This window comes from Scomber japonicus, chromosome 4 (assembly GCF_027409825.1).
Source record: "Scomber japonicus isolate fScoJap1 chromosome 4, fScoJap1.pri, whole genome shotgun sequence".
Taxonomy (NCBI): domain Eukaryota; kingdom Metazoa; phylum Chordata; class Actinopteri; order Scombriformes; family Scombridae; genus Scomber; species Scomber japonicus.
This window is the reverse complement of record NC_070581.1, coordinates 16,319,973-16,337,905: the sequence shown is the minus strand read 5'-3', so window position 1 is coordinate 16,337,905 and position 17,933 is coordinate 16,319,973. Positions and strand designations below refer to the sequence as shown.

At 38.6% G+C, this 17,933-nt stretch overlaps 2 protein-coding genes across 2 annotated transcripts in view; both read right to left on the bottom strand.

The window, feature by feature from the left end:
- Positions 1-17,933, bottom strand: part of rbm15 (RNA binding motif protein 15) — a 214,785-nt gene that overhangs the window by 95,794 nt on the left and 101,058 nt on the right. The window lies entirely within an intron of this gene.
- dclre1b (DNA cross-link repair 1B) lies at positions 1,820-4,978 on the bottom strand. The gene is made up of 4 exons (XM_053318241.1): positions 4,528-4,978; positions 3,814-3,979; positions 3,513-3,695; positions 1,820-3,305 (listed from the first exon to the last, which is right to left on the bottom strand). Exons 1-4 carry the CDS (start codon positions 4,723-4,725, stop codon positions 2,011-2,013), a joined length of 1,842 nt encoding a protein of 613 aa, XP_053174216.1. The 5' UTR covers positions 4,726-4,978; the 3' UTR covers positions 1,820-2,010.

The following is a 17,933-nucleotide window of genomic DNA, read 5'->3' as shown; positions in this document are numbered from 1 at the left end:
GAGGCAAGCATGTGTCTTCTCCCATGTTGATAAGAGTATTACAAACTTGAAAAACATCCCTTTAAAACACATCTAGAACAAATAAAAAATGTGTGATTAATTGCAAGTTAACTCATGACAATCATGCGGTTAATCATGATTAAATATTTGAATCGATTTACAGCCCTAATGTCTATGCTATACAATGATTAATTAAATTAGCCTGAACCTGGATAAGCGGCAGAAAATGAATGGATTTACATATTTAAAAATGATTAATCCTGAAATCCTCAATTTAAGCCCATTATGAGATGATGAGCTTTCTTAGCTACTGTAGTTAGCAGTGGCTACAGGTCTGATGGCACTGAGTGAGACTAAACAGTCTCCTGCAGCACCAGTCTAACATGTCATTTATATATTTATAACATTCAACAGCTGACAAATATATTAAACACTTATGTTAATGTACGTGCCTGGAAATAAAGACTTTTGCAACTGAAATTTAGGACTATTCAACACCTTCTAAACCTTCTTTTGAGGGAACTCGATTCAATGTTTTGACTTTTAAAGACCTGCAGAAATCCTATTAAAAATAAAGCTACTTTGTCATCCGGCCTAAAAACACATTTACAAATTAAAAGGGTAATTTATAGTAGACACAATTCACACATTAAATTTTTATTCAACATATAAATTACAGGTATTACAGTTTAGATTATTTTTGTCTTCACAAATACTTGTTGATTTTTTCTTTACCAAACTATTCTACTTCGTCCAAAACTGAAAGATGGATGTAACAGAGGTTTTCCTATTAACACTTTCAACAACTTCACAGAAAAAGTGTTTTGTCACCACACAAAAAGGCAAAGTATGGCTTTACAATGTTTACAGCTCTACTACGAGGTTCAGAGAGCATGTCAGTCCTATAGGTAAGGTTTAGGATTAAAACTGACTGAGCTGTTAAATTCATAATGGGGGCAGCCGAGCTGCACACCGCTGGTTTACATCACCTCTGATCAAAACAAAGAAAAAACAGCAGCTACTATTTAAAGTTGGCAAAGTTGGTTAAACAACTGTATGGAACTTACATTAAACTGTAATAATGATACAGTGATAGTAATGCTATTCAGTAGTTTTTCTTCCAATTATGAGCAATTACTAAGATATAAAATGTTTGTCTGAGTGTTTTTGGTGCAACTGAGTGTTTGAGTGTTTCACTCAGTTTTTGTCTTCCAACTAAAGGAAAAAACACTGCTGCAGCTGCTGCAGAACAGGTGAAAAAATACTTCACATTCTCTCTGCACATCTTCTCCTAACTCAGTTATAAAAACAATCACAGGAAGTACACTTTTGAGTTTTTCCATGACAAAATACCAGTGTTGAAACTTTCACTTGAATTACCACCAAAACCACAATAAACTTTTGATGAGAAACAACTGACAGCAATGTTTAAAATGTTCTTTAAAACTGAAAAGGCCACCACTGACACATGGCAGAAATACATCAATAAACGTTCAAGTGAAAAAGGCTAATCTGGAACATGGCACATTTTTTCACTTAATTTCAGTTTTTAGGCTCCAAATGAATTTTGGCTTTTAGCTAACTGTGCAGAAAAAAATGCTCCATCCACTTGAGTTTGTCATTTCAAATAACTCTCACTTTCACTTACTTGAAAATGAAGGACAAACAAGTGTTCAGAGACAGGTGGCTCTCGAGGCAAAAACACTAAGAGTTATTAGTTTACTTATCTATATTGTTAAAATGTGAGCTGTGCCTCAGCCTCAACCATGCTGTGAAATGTATATACTGCTCCAAAAAGTCATTAATTATAACTCTAAACTCCAGATTACTGCCACCTACACAAAATGGAAGCAAAGGAAAATTAAATAAAGTAGAACAGTACCGAGGAGAAAGCAAAAAACAGTGTGATGGCTTTAAAGTGCGTATGTTAACACAGACAAAACAAAACAACATAAAACAAAACAAAACACCAAAAGGCTTCTAAAGAATAGCAAAAACTTGGACATCAGGTCACATTATCTGTCTATCCTCTTTTTCTGTGTTGTTTAAAGGAGAGAGGGGGAACTGTTGCAGAAAGCTCTTCTCCAGGAGGCCCCATGTTTTCAGGTCCTCCTCTGTGAAAGGGAGAAACTTTAAAATATTGTTCTCAGCCTCCCCTACATATTCATGCTGCTCTTCTAAAACGTAGGTGGATGAAGCACAGGAACAGTTATCAGGGCTGTTCTGTGATAACATCACACTGTTGTTATGATCAGTTCCATGTCCGCTATGCTGACTCGTGTTATTGTCATTTAACATTGTGTTGTCGTCCTGATCAATTCCATCACCATCTGATAAAATGTGGTTGTTCTTAACATTTCCACGTCTGCATTGCCGACTGTAATTTTCACTTGATGCTGTCTCACGGACAGTTTTGGCTTCAGTTCCAAAAGATGCTCTTGTGGTCTTGACAGGCTTCAAGTAGGCCCTGGTGTTTGTCACGATCTCCATCGGAGCAAAGTTGCTCTGTGTGAGTTGACTGAGTGGCACCGTCTCTGCCATCAACATTTCTTCAGAGACTGTCTGGACAATGTTGAGGCTCCATAGGTCTCCTGCCCCTTTTCTGTTTTTGTTTGGGGCAAGTTCCTTGCTCAGGTCAATAAGGATGCAGTCAGGTTTTTTTCCACAGCTTTCTGTATCCATCTCTTCCTCAGTGTCATCCTGCTCCAGGCACTCTGCCTCCCAGGTTTCTTCACATGACATCCTGGATGCCCTTACAGGAGACTCAAACACCACCCCTTTGGGAGCAAGGGGTTGGAAATGTCTTCGGCGAAGGCTTGTGAATGCTGAAGAGCTGCGGTGGCTCTCGGGCTGCCTCAACATGTAGTGTCGGACTGACTCGGGCACCAGTATTTCATGGTGTTTTTTGCTGGGTAGTAAGGCGGAGAGGCTTTCGGGAACACAGTTTCCTACAATGGGTAGCAGGGTGGTAGGTTTGAGTGCAGAGACAAAATCCTCCAGCTCTTGGTAAGAGGAGTGGTCTGAGTAGGGCACCACATGTACATTGGGGTGGTAGGAGACCAGCGGCCTGCTGGTGGGCAAGATGGCCAAAGTGGGTTGGTCTTTGTTCCACTGATGTAAAGCAGCAGTGCAAATCTCTGACTGGTCCACGGCTCGGATACGGCCGGCTCCCAGGTCAGTTGTGAAGACGTCAGGAAGCTCAAGGGCTTTGAGGGTCTCCATCCTCTCAAAGCTCACCTCAATCCAGGTTTTAAACTCCATTGCCAGCTCCAACAGCAGGGACTCCTTACCCAGTGCATACACACCTGCAGGGTAGCAAGGGAGAGCATTAACTTCTCACTCAATAGTTTCAGCAACAACACAAATAACCACAATGTGAGACAGAATAAATAAAATATATTAAGTTTAAGATTACCAACAAAAGCTGCAGATGGCAGAAAGCCAGCTATTAATGTTGCTGAAATGAGGTGACAGCACATAAAGCATGTTTAGAAAGTTCTATACAAAATTACCTATGACAACATTGTGGTTGGGGTGGCTGCGGATGATCTCTTTGATTTGTTGAGTGGCTCGCTGTCTGGATGGCAGGCTGCGGTTGGGGTCACAATTGGTGTTGTCCAGGTACAGGACATCTATAGTGGTGTTTGTCCTTAGGCACGGCTCACGCAGCATTGAGGGAGAATATCTGAAGTCACCTGAAATCAAGAATGTGTCAGTGTCCACACCACTGTATTCAATATAGTAGCTGTACATATGATAATGAAGAGAAAAAGGAAAAATAAATAAAATTATATTGAAATCTTAGACACTGACCAGTGTACAGTATCGAGCCAAAGTAGCCTTCAAAGAGAAACATGACAGAACCCGGACAGTGGTTGGCATCTATCAGCGTGACTGTCAGACTCTCCTTGCCGATGTCATCCAGTGGGAGCAGGTATGGCTCGCCCACCTCCAAAGGATGGACCCACTGTTCTTTCACCTAAGCAGAAGTAGAAACAAATAGAAAAATGTTAAACTTAACAATATGTTCCTAACCATCTTAATACCCAATTTTCCTCTGAAACGTGCACACAAAGTTGTGCAAACATACAGTATAATCTTCCTTATTGAAGCAATACACTTGACGGTTCAAGGCTTGTAAAAATCAGCAGAGAAACAAATGCAGGTGAACATGAGGGGTCATTGAATTATGTGATGAGTATGAAAATAATAAGATATCCCTTTATTAGTCCCACGATGGGAACATTTACATTAATGTAGCAGCAAATTGATAGTAAAAACAGAAGAGTGTCATTAAAAAATAATATGTAAAAGCAATAAAAACTGTAGTAGTAAAAAACTATAATAAAATAATGGTAATTAAGTAATGAGTGAATAATGAGTGAAATATTCACAATAAATAATAATCAGTAATCCGGATATAATGACAAAAAGTGAGTAAAGACATTTGTCTTAGAACAGTCTGGGAAGTTTCATCACTGCTGTAATGCAGCCTTTATAACGAAGAGACAACAGTGGGCCCCTCACCTGCAGCTTGAGTCTGAGCAGAGTGGCGGTGGTCGGTGAGCAGTATATGGGTCTGTTGCTCCAGGTGGAGGTCAGACCCACCGTGTGGTCGCTGTGCATGTGGGACAGGAAGAACAGCCGGGTGCCAAGACATTTCCTCACCTGCCAGAAGTCCACTGCCAGTGGAGTGTGTGGGAGGACTTTCCCGTTGACTGACATCGTGTGTGTGTGTGTGTTCACTGGATGTCCACAGGTGAGCTGCTGCCTGGCGCCGGACCCCGTTATTTGACCGGTTTAAGTGTGGAAATAACGTGTGAATTTAAGGTTGGTCACGGCACTTAACGACAACTTAATGTAATGTTGGCAATAAAGAGGAAAGACGCTCCGTGTAGCTAACTCACACTACAAGGGACACTGTTCGCTAGCTTTAGTTAGCAATAACCCGCCCGTTGTTGCTTAGCTACGCCCTTAATTTGCACTGTGAACATCTTCGGTCCAACCTTCGACATCACAGACATCTGCTCAGTATTGACATGTTCACTTTACAGTGCTAACAGCTGCTTATACAAACCCGCCATTTCTGTTTTCAATTTGAGACTCAACGCCTCTTCCTGGTTCTTCTTCCTGATTCTTCTTCTTCTCCGCTATGACTGTAGTGCACGTGTCCACGTTGATGCATTACTACCACCAAGAGGTCAAACGCACGTGCTCATCTGTTAAGGGCTGCAATTTAGGATTATTTTCATTAACGACTAAACTCTCTCGTTTAATTGTGTGGTCCGTCAAAACGTCAGAAAATTGTGAAAAATGTCAGTCACAGTTTCCCAGAGCCCAGTGTGACGTCCTCAAGACCAATGAAACCAGAAAATAGTTACACTTGAGATGCTGGAATCAGATCATTTGAACACTTTTTTCTTTAAAAAAAACAAAAAAAAAACAGACTCAATACAATTGATCAATTATTAAGTATTTGATGATTATTAGTTAACAACTAATTGATTTATGAATATAGTATAAATATTTTAGATTTGTATAATATATTTCAGTTTTGACATGCGTTACAATTTTGACCTGTATCTCTAAATTGCACAATTTAATTCAAAACTATGAAGTCAGAATTACAATTGTTGTCTAATAATGAGAGACATGCCACAAGTATTGTTATTAGTGTTTTGATTCCCCACTTTTAACCCTTTTTTCAAGGTTGAAAATATTCAAAAGAAAACATCATTTTGTGTTTTTAAATGCTAACAGCAAACCTACCAATGGGTCTATTTTAGCGATCAGTAATAAACAAAATCCTAAATTTAGCCCTCTATAAGGTTGACTGTGTGGAGCCACAACAAGTTTGTTGAATTTAAAAATGTAAAGCATCCCTTTAGAGCTGACTTGTGTTTTTCACCAAAAGATGGCGCCAAGAGAGAGGACACAACTGAATGACAATATGGACCCTGTAAAGATGTAGAAGGTAATTTGTCCATCAAATGTAGGAAACTATCTGTTATGCTCATTTCAGTTTTCACTGGAAATAATTAAAAAGTAAAAATGTAAAGTCTATATATTATTAATTTTTTCATCATTACATAAAAAAATGTCACAAATATAGAGGGTTATTTGTCCTGTATGACAGAGAATAAACAAAAAGCAGCACAATGTATAAAACAGAGCTGATCAGATTGTGATGGTTTGATGGATCGCTCTCTCTGTAACACTGGCTGACTCATCTCATCGTCATGATGCTTTCATAAAATAAATAAAAACATATCCTGTATGCAACAATCACATCCAACTATTTGTAATATTTGTAAATTAGTTGTCAATATAGAAAGGAGGGGGGTTACTGCTAAATGGGGTTGTTGCTATGGTGACCATGGCCAACAATAGACCACCTCCCCCTACATTTGCACACCGCTCACTTTTCAGGATTATACCTGGGATTGCTGCACATTCCTCTCTTATCACACAGTGTGCGTCCTCTCCTCGCTCCCAGAAGCTCATTAATCACACTCTGCTTTACAGTTAATTATCTCATTCGCAACACACACACACACACACACACACACACACACACACACACACACACTGTGGAAACCTTATGTTAGAGATGAGATACATTTTGCTGGTGATTAAGTGAACTGAAGTGGGTTGATCTCAGTCTGGGAAACCAGTTGAGCCCCTGTTACTATCCCCATCTTATGTTTTGTGATAAGTTACACAGCTGGGTGCACTTTACATTAGTGCAAGCTGCATGGGGCAACTTAATACAGCCAAGAGACAAGTCAGCATGTAATTAATTGTAATTTTACTACTTGAGTTGATTTTTAGATTATGATACATCACTTTGCAGTAATTTAAAAGCTAATTTCCCTTAATTATGCTTCATTTTTAGTTATTGGATCACACTTTTGTCGGCACATTTTTACTTTTTTTGGCATCACATGAGTGAGTACAGTCACATCTGGCACATATATTTCAGCTGCAGTAGTACAATGACAATATTTCAACTTGAGTGAAATATTGATCCAATTAATTCTTATATACATTCATGACACCATACTTATGCCATATGATTGGTTTTGACATGATCTGGTAAGCAGTAATACACCCAGGAAAAATAACACAAAAATATAATAGGTTATTGATAAGACTTAATTTATTATACAATATAATTTATCCTACTTTTTCAGGGATAGAATGATACAATCCAGGACTTATTTTTATATTTGTCCTTGGTTTTTTCACATTCCATACAATTTAGCAATCCTCATTAACACTTCAAATCTGAGCCCCAGTACATATTTTTTTAAACCAGTACTTATTTATCCAAAATCACAGGTTCACCAGCTGATATGCTCTAGAACAATAAGAATATAAGCTTGGTGATAAGAATAGAAAAAAGAAGAATACAACAGAATGCAAAACAGATGCATTGTTTACATGTGTCAAGCCAAAGGTTGCTGAGGTCAGGAGGATGAGCTGTTTTTTCTGTCTTGTTGTGATGCAGAGAAATACAACAGCGCTGTCAGGCAGCAGCAGTGATGCTACGAAGGCAGATGGCTGCGCAGTCAGTGACCTGCATTGGTGTTAATAACAGCAATGCTTTGTATGTCGAATTGACCTTTTCAAACTTTCTTCTGTGCTATAGGCTAGAACTTTAAACTGTGGTTGTAATCTTTTGCAGTGTTCTCAGCAGTGACATTGATGATTAAATTAAATTTGGTGACTCACAAATTGTCCCGTAAATTCTACAAATGGTCTCATCTGAGGCTTTCTTTGAACTGTCTTACATCTTGGATCTCATTTTATCTATTCTAAATTATGAGCAATGTGCACTATCTCCATTGCCTCTATTCATCTGAGTCAACACATTTTGTACGGTCAGAGGCAGTGGCAGCTTCATTTCTTATATCCCTCCAGGGATGATGCAGTGGTGCTGTACACACACTCCTGCAGAGATATTTATGGATATGTGTGAGAAGCTCTGGAGGTCCCTTGGGGCTAAGAGCAAGTTGCCGCCTTTAACAAGCTGGTGAGAACACATCTTCTCATTTTGGCATGCATTCTCACATCACTTCTTATTCCATCTGTCTTTGTCTGTTTATCTCTGCCCCACACCCTCCCTCTCTATGACTGTCTTTATTATATTTACTTGACTTCATCCCCTTCCACGCTGTCACGTCTGCTAGAATGATCTCTCTTTTTGTGTTCTTGCTGTTTGTCATTTTGACACAACACCACAGCACACCAGTGTGATTGCTGTCTAACCCTTTTTACAGCCTATCTTGATGACCACTGTCTTTTCCACACTGCTGTAACACCTAGTGTCAGAGGTGGAGGAGTAGCTATTTTCTTGCCAAGCCTCAAGCCATGACACGCCACAATATAATGTGGGTTATGAGTGCCATTTGATCCCCCCACTCATGTGATTTGATTAGCTCAGTTCATTAGACTTTCAGGAGTAGGCTGAGTGCCCAAGATCCCCCATGGACCAGCGCAGGGTGCAGTTTTAGAGAATGCATTATGCATAGCAGTGTGCTCACAGTTTCCTGTCATGGCAATGCTGCATGTGGAGAGAAAGATGACTCCAATTGTCTTGCTGCATGACTCCAAGTCATTTTAAATTTCTCTTGGTAGGACAGGCATGGGGAAAATCATTGCAGAGCTCTCACCGACTGTACCATCTGAACAAGCAGAGCTGAAGCGGTCTGGAGACAATCATTAATTGTCTCTATCTGTGGGTGGAAGTCAGGCCTAAGCCATGAATGAATAACAGCATGAACCATATGAAAACTGCACAAGAAACACACTGGAATATGTTTCATATTTATTGATTGGTGGTGTTTTCACTGCCTTCACATGCACCAGATTAAATACTCGAGTGGTTGAAAGTCGGGTGTGTAAAAGTGATTCAAGCAAGATTCTTGTGCTGTTGTGTAATAATTTATTTCTGGTACCAGCATAACTAATATTCATGCCCTGAGCAATTAGGTAAAAGCTTTCGTGCAAAAGCAGATTTTAGTTGAGTCCCAAGATTTGTTGCAGTTTTGCTGAAGCGGACAGATTAGTTTGTGGACTTATCTGCACAGAGAGAACTTCCTGTTGTCCCTCACATGACAAAGCCCTGACCACGAGTTGACCCCTGACAAACATCCTATCAACAACAACAAAAACATCCAGCTGTGTATCATTTCTTTTTCCACCTGAGCAAGGTGAACAGCCAGCGATCAGATTTATGTACATTGCCTCACTTCGTGCATGCAACATGTTTTGCATGACTGATTTGCTGCAGTGATGACAGATTTCTCATCATTCTCATATCAGTTCTGTTGAATCTCTTTCATAACTCTTCTCATGTAGATCATAACAATATGTCACAAAAGCAATCTTGCATTTAGATTAAATTGCCCCATGGACAGAAAGAACAAGAAGAAAGAGGAATTAAGCACTAAGAAGCTTTTTTTTCTCTACAAAACAAAGAACTAGTATTGTAGGTGCATTACTGAAATAGCCCAGAGATTGGACACAGGTCAAAAAAATGAAAATCTGCTGTAAAAGCAGCCATGAAAATGGGTTTTCAAGTAGTTTTAACTCTGCTGCTACAGGCTTGAGTGAAAAAGGCTATATTCGACTATAAAGCATAGGACTCCACTGCGCTTAAGGCAAGTCTTCATGTGGGGTTATGTCAGAAAAGAAGAAAATCAATGTCCTTGGTGGAAATTCAATACTTCACAATTTATATTATTCCAATTTATCAGATGTGATTACAGTAATTTTGCTTTTACTTTTAACAGATGTCAGATAAAAGAAGTGCTTATGCGTGTCAAGGGTGCTCTGTACACTAAACCTTAATAAAAGACATGATGCATAATTGATCTTAAAGGCCCCAATGAACATGTACTCACAGGGCTGCAATATGCTTCAGTGTATCAATGTGAATGACAAATTACGCTTTTGTTCATGATTTAGCAAAGTGCTCCCTACTGTATGTGCATAATGCATGCGTGGAATAGGATAGCAAACAGCTGTGTCTTCTGCAGAGGAACTGTTCAATTGTTGCCCAACACTGTAATTGCACCCATGGGATTGCTAGAAAACTTTAAAGGGTAATTCCAGTATTTTTCATCATTTTATCTGAGTGGCTAATGGGGACAAAAATGTCTGGAAATGGTCCAGTATTGAGCTGGCAGTCTGGAAACCGGCTTCAATGTAATGAGTCTTAGCCATAATGCTGCTACAGATGGCTAGTTCCTGTGTTTACTTTCATTGTCAGACACGTATAATAACAATCTCAGCCTGTCAGTGGAAAAATTAAGCACATTTAATGGACGTACTTTGACGGGTGCAAATGCCTCCAAGAATTACATTGCAGCTCCTTTTGTGTATAAAAGCTGAAGCAAGGTAGTCACTTAGAACCCAAATAATTGGAAAATAGGGTCCAAGTTGGAAAATACTGGAATTACCCTTTAACTGTAGCATTCTCCCTCTTGGTTTCACACACTCATTGTAAAATTTCCCGATGAGAATAGGCAGGAGAAATGTTCTGTTGTTATTATGTGTGAGTGTGGAGATGTGGTGTGTTTTGTTGGTGAGTTGCTGACAGCAATCTTGATGAGGTTGGCACTGAACAGCTGCAGAAAAACTAGGGTAACCTTATTTGGGTCTATTACAGTCTGGATGGTAAAGTAAGCTAATGTCAGAACAACACTTCCCCCCGCTGCTAATGGGACACCAGGATAAACACACACACACATACACACACGTATGTAGCACTGCCCGGTCTGAGACTAATTTCTCTCAGGAGACAAATAAAGAAAACCTGACCTAACACTCACACAGCAGGCCTGAAGCCCAGTCTGAGTGTATTAAGTTGATGTGAGCAACCCCTGTGAGCTTAGTCTACAGATTATTAACAGGTCAAAACAGCATGTAGGTGAAAATCCAGATATCAAAATGTCAGTCTGTACATGACTGCAGGTAACATCTCCTCATTAGCTCGGTCATTGTAAATGTGGCAACACAGTCGTTCTAGTGGATACTGCCATGTACCTGCAACAGATTGATTTACAGTGAATTAAACTGTAGCACTACTCTCATGGGCCTGCGATCAATACACTGTCTCTGTAGTATTAATTTACTGTATAAAAGCCGGTACAAGATAATTTGTATTTCATGTATAATCAATTAAAGAACTTTTTATAGCAACAAAGATCTGTGAAGGTACAGGATGTTTAATCTGTCACCAGGCTTTGAGGCTCCAGAGATTCAGTCTTTTATTGCAAATGTCCTGCAACAGTAGTGACCACTGTGACCTTTGTCTGTAGGGTTTGCAATCTCTTAAAAGCAAAGTTAAGGCATTAAATATAAAATATTAGATGGTCAGTACCAATCACTTTTATAGCATTATAGCAGTTTAACTCTTATATCCCCTACACCACCCCTCAGGATTAGGCAGCTAAGCATATTTGTACATAAAGAAGCAACTGTGCAAGTCAGTCATGGATTAATGGATTGGTTAATATTTCAAGTATGTTTTAAAACAATTGTCAGGTGTCTGAATGAACACTGAAACAGGCTTTTCTCGCTGTAATTGTTCCTCCTCTTCATACTGACCTTAAGAAGACTTGATTCAGATGTGCTTACAATGTAAGTGATGGAGGACAAAATCCACAGTCCTCATATTTATCTGTTTATCTGAGGATAATGAGACTTCACCAGTCTGAGCTAGTCAAATAAAGTGGATATCAATTACAGTCTTATTAGTTTAAAATTCCCTCATTGTGTCTCAACAAACTGTGTTTGTTAAGCGTCCGTGAAAGTAACAAAAAGAGTAACTGAAAGATATTGACTTGATTTGACCAATTTGGGCGGCTGAAGCTTCATATTAAATAAACATTTGAATACATTTTTTTACAGAAGGAGGGCTGTGGATTCTGTCATTTACACTGAAAGTGCATTGTGAATGGATCTCTTAATGGTCAGTATGAAAAGAGGAATTATTACAGCAAGATTAACACGTCGGTGCTCATTTAGGCACCTGATTGTTTTAGTACAGAGTTGAACTGTGACCATTACGTGAGAGTATGTTACCTGTAGTCAACCGGACAGCAGATTTTAAAATAGAAGTTTGCGTCTTCAGTCACACTTTAAATGTTGGCAGTCACCACATCAGTGTACAGCTATTTAATGGATAAGTGTCGAATGGATTGAGTGTTTTCTCAATCTACAGTGAGTATTGGCACAAATAAAACAAGATTTCCTCTTAGTTGGCTTTTTGGCTAACCTTCTTTTTGGTATGCTTTTTTATAATTTACAAAACTGTGGATTCACAAAGTAAAATAGAAAATGGTTGTTACTTGCTGAAATTATTCATGCAGCTCCGGTTGGGCTGACATGAAAGACACTTTTATGGCATCTCCCCCAGTCTTTTTTCCCAGGATGCTGCTATTCTTGCTCTCATTGTTGTTTCAGATTCCTGTCTGTTGTCTTTTCCAGCCTCAACCTTTTTATCTGGCTTCACAGCTTTCTTGGCTCAAAAACCACAACATTCACGCACACCCTAATGTATAAGCAAGTCTTTATTTGTATAGCCCAATAACAAAATTAATACATTATATTTTACAATCTCACCATACAATGATAGTGTTTGTACTAAGTGATAAGATGAAAACACAAGCAAAGTGTATTTAATTATAGGCTCAAAGGCTTTATTGTCTTGTGTGTTTCAAATATGCACAAACACAGTTTGGTCTAGTGGGGTTATATCAAATTCACAACAGAAAAATTCACTTTCCTGCAGGGTACCTGCATAAATACATCATTTTCTGTTCTAAGGATTATATTTAAGTATAATATACTGTATGTATCTTCATAACCTTCAACATTATCTGTTGAATTTTGTTTAATTTAATTTCTTGAAAGTGCCCAAAGTTGATGTGATTTGCATACTTTTTAAAAGAGCCAGATGTGTGCACATAAAAAACAAGGAACATGCTCAGGTAAACATCCTAGAATGCCTCCACCTCTGAGAGGGTAGTGAATGAAAAATGCTCTTTTATCTCATCTCTCTCAGTCTTCCTGTGCCCCAGCCAGATGCCAATATTGAATGCTTATGGATGGCCTTCTCACACATCAATTACAGCCAGTGTAAACTGAGGTGAATCCATGCACGTGTTAGGGCTCCATGGAGGACTGAGACGGCTGATTCAACTATTTTAAAGGTCATGCAAGGAGGTCTTCATCTGACACTGACTGGGGCAAGAAAGTAAATTAGACTGGACTGCTCTCATGTATATGTGCTAAACTCTTAATGTACATGACTGCAGTAGTCTTGTTAAACCTGAATCTGATACATAGTGGTTCATTTACTGGGTACATCTGTTAAATAAATGCAATCCAATTCAAAAGCACTGCAACAAATCTTATCCTATTTTTAAGTTGTTGAGACTTTGTGGTCATTTTTAAAACCGGTTGTTGTGTGGTGTTGTTGTGCTGGATGGCACTCAACTGAAAGGTGTTTCTAATTTATTTAACATTTATTGGTGTTGACCAATGCCACATACCACAGCATTTATAGCCTAGGCTAGTTTGCAACGCCCGTCTACTATTCTGTCCCCTGTACTGTAAGTACTGTATGTAAATCCAGACCAGAAATTTCAAGACCAGTTTAAAGAATTTGACCTCCTGTCTGCTGGTCACAGATACAGCTTTCCAAAAATGTTAATTTATTTCTAACACATTACTAATTACTTGATTCCTCACACAGGTCATTTTTCTCACATTTATTTTTTGTGTTGTTGTTTTTCTTGCTTTGAAGATTCATCCTTATTGTCTGATTTTTTTGTACAGAGATGGCACTTTTAATATTTTATTGTCTTTCTGTGCTTTTATTATACTGCCTTTCTGAAAAACTTCACTCTTGTGGGACAATGAAGATCTGAACTGAACAGAGATGTGAACAAAACATTAGAAACACTAGCAGTCCAATACAACACCACAAAAAATGACTATAAAGTTAAATCAATTCCTTTCTGATGTGTTGTCAGCAAAAACAGAACATTAAAAGCTTCACAAAGTTTTCATTACAGAGTTATTGCATTGGATTGCATTAGACTATGAATCTAATTGGCTGGTAAGTCAGTGTGTGTCATTCATATAAACTTAGAGGATATGGTTGGCGTCTGCCTTACACAGAACTAGTCTTTGGAGGCTGAAAACGTGATCATTGGTAATCTTAGTGGTGAAGGAACATGTCATTTAGTGCAGCAGAGTAGCTCGTAACTGTGTTTAATACTTTCAGAACAACAATGGAGGTCTACTGCACAGAGGAATAAGACATATCAGGCATTGGATACATACAAAGTATTTGTAGAAGGATCAAATTATCATTGATTTGGGTCTGCACATGAGATTTGTTGACAGAGAAATATAGGAAATTGTCAGCCATATCCTTTAAGTTATGACTCCATAAAACAAATTGTTGTAGCCTCAGACGACTGTAGACACTCCCTCTGAAGTCTAAAGCACAGAGCTGTACATTTATACAGAAGAGTGATTTCCAATAATGAGGCTAAACAGCAAGCCTCCATTTGTCTTCATTACCTCTTGTCTGGTTTAACAGACTTCAAAGACTGAATTGAAGTTAAAAAATCCCACGAGGCAGAGTAACGCTCAGCGCAGCGGTACCATGACAGCAGACCAGGTTAAATAGACAATGAAGCCAGGCGCACTTGTACTATAACTCCAATGCATTTATTTATTAGGATGAGGAACCAACATTTTGACTAGGCAGAATGTCTCAGTCAGGATTAACAAAAGGAATTTAACAGGTCATATACAGTATGTATGATTACAATTAATCAGGAGATGCCATTTAAGTCTAACATAGAAATAGAAATGTTGCTTCTAGAATAACATGATAGACTCAAAAATGTAGAAACGGGGTGATACATAAATGAAGTGATTGCAGAGAAATACAGAGTACTATATCTTATGGGACAGATCATAAAACTATGAAGGAAATAATACATTTATTATCAACACAAATAGTATAGGAATGAAATTGTGTTATGAAACACTGTTGTTACCTTACATTAACTGCTCAGGCACAGTAGCATCTTGAGTCAAGCAGTGAATTCTTTGTATCGCGCTGTGTGAGGAAAAAAGGCAGATTTCCATACTCTCCACTGAGATCGAAAAGATTTGGATCCACATTCATCCCTTTCCATCTGTTGTGTCAGCTGGCCTTCAGATAAACACTCTGTCAGTTTGATGGTCTTTTAAGTTTTATCTCATGTACAGGGAGTGAAATATTAATACCGTCAGAAGCCAAGGTCTTACACAGGTCTCAAGTGTTAACAAAAGATGTTTGCTCTTCACTGCAGCAATGAGCAGCTAGATTACAGAAATAGCAGCTAACACGCTCCGAAGCTCACTTTATCAGAGCTAACAGAGCACTTCCACTTGAGTTTTTAAAGTGCTATTCCCAAATAGACTGGTTATGATAAATTAATTTGCTGTTTTGACTTTGCTGCCACTGGATAAAAAGTGTTCTCAGCAGCAATGACAGGAGAAGTAGGGCGCAAAGCTCCATCATCTGCCAGACCATGGCACCCAGTGTCAGCACTCAGTTCTGAGTGAATGGTTTTTCTAATGTACACAGTCAAATAGACAAAGTCAAACTATCATAAATATATTTTCAAAGCAAATTTTCTTTTCCAGTATGCAGCATTTTCCCAACAGTGAAATAAGCAGCAAATCTCAATCTGCTGCCAGTGCATCTGTGTTAGCTGCATCTATCTCATTGTCAGCAGACAGCAGCGTTCTCATTATCATTTTATGAAGCCCAGTTGGCAGAGAGTGTTTGGCAGAGTGCTGTACGCCTCGAACTCTGTTGGAATGAATTAACTTAAAACAGGATTCAGACATTTGCCCTAGATATTTTTAGTATCTTCTCAGGCTGAGGCAGCAGGGACTGAATGTCCAGAGCTCAGAGAGTAAAGGCGAAATATATGCTGGGACTTTTCCTGCAATGCTGATAAGAGCTCCAGATCCAGACATCTTTATATCTTTTGACCTTTACTTTATTGCAGTTCTTGTCTCAGATACATCAGTTTGAGGTGTAGTGGAGAATTCCTTGATCACTCAGTAAACACATAAAGAGAGCATTGTCAGGTTTTGAAACAATGTAATCAAATAATACAATCAGAAGTACAATGTATCATATTTCTGTGAGAAAGAGTGCGAGTGAGAGAGTGAGAGTGAATGTGCCACAAACAGTCCACACCAAGAACAATAACTAAAACTTAGTGTGAGCGTCCACACTTATGAACTATAATGTCCTATAAACAGCAGTATCAGGCACGTGCTGCGTGCTCCAGCTGTTTTTGGGACTTGAGTTAGCATACAGGTACACACTGTATCAAATATGTAAAGTTATTGTGTTTTTTTAAAAGATTTATTGTAACTCATAGCCTAACCTGAACCCGGTCTGAGTTAATATAACGGTCCAGTTCAGTTAAGCAAATCATTATAGGACTCTTAACCATCAACCCGACACATTGTTTCAAGTGTAATATGTGTGTTTTAATTGTGTTTCAAATAAAAGTAAATGAAAAAGGTTTGGAGTATAAACATATGTGTTTATAAATTAATAGCTACTGGTGCATTCAAATAAACCAGTCTGTTATAGAAAAGTGTTTTTTCCCAGCATGATACTCCCCAAAATAGACTGCATCTTATACACCGTTTTTTTCTGTATACAGTATCTAACCCTGAAGGTCAGTGAAAAACCATCAGAAAGGAACACTTCTCCTTAAAAATGTATGCCAGAATGACAGCACACAGGTGTGGACCAAAGCAACATCAAATAACAAAGTGACATTTTTATCACATTGAACTGCAGAACAAACAACACTATCCTCTAAAGGCTTGTCGGATCAACACATTAAAGGGACATGGAAATTTACAAAAGTACCACAACATAACTTAACTGTTAAACAGAGTCTCTAACTCACCTACAGTCAACATCATTTTACAGAGCAAGAAGCTAAGTTTAAAACAGACACAGCATGAAGGTATTTGGAACAGGTGTGGGATGACAGAGTAAAACTGACCACTTATTTTAAGAATGCTATTTGTAAAATATATCATATAAAGCAACACATCAAATGATAACATCTATATAAATCTCTCTCACAAAGGCGAGCCAAATATACATGCAACATCTGGTTCGCTTATCTGCAAGATATCACCACAGCAAAAAATACTTCAAAAGTTTCTATTGATTGCAGCAGAAAAATTCAAAATAAGTGTGCCACTGAAGCCAATTTTAAATGTAGCAGCCCAGCATTTTTTCCATTGTTAAAAATGACTTACTAGAAGGAACAATACTTTTTTAATAAGGCTAGTGAGATCTACAAGTCCTTGGGTGCTGCAATGCTGCAGCCCATTATAATCTTGCTCAGTACTGGGTTGTAGCCGAGAGTCTTTATTATTATGTTGTTTACTTGGATGAATTACTCACATCACCAAGAAAAGTCATGCCTGAGTGTACTTTATGAGAAACATGTCCTTGTTGCAGGGAAAGATAAGCCCACTGAACAGAGAGGGGGGAAATGCTTGAAAAACTCACCATGTCAGCACTTTTGAGGGGCTGTTAACCTTATCTCTGTGGCCACGTATGTCGGAGGAGTGTTTGACATTCACTGAGCCAATTGTTATGCGGACAGACAAGTTCTGAGTTGTGTGCAAACATGAGTAATAGAAAAGAAGCTTTTTAGGAAACCGTGCAGAGGCATCATTTTCAAATATCTCATTGTTAAGTGGGATGATGTAGAGCAGGAACGCCTCAGATCTTCATTTATTCTCTTTTAGGTGAATCGCTGCTCACATTTTGTCCAAATGAGTTCTTTAAGTAATGTCTGGAAAAA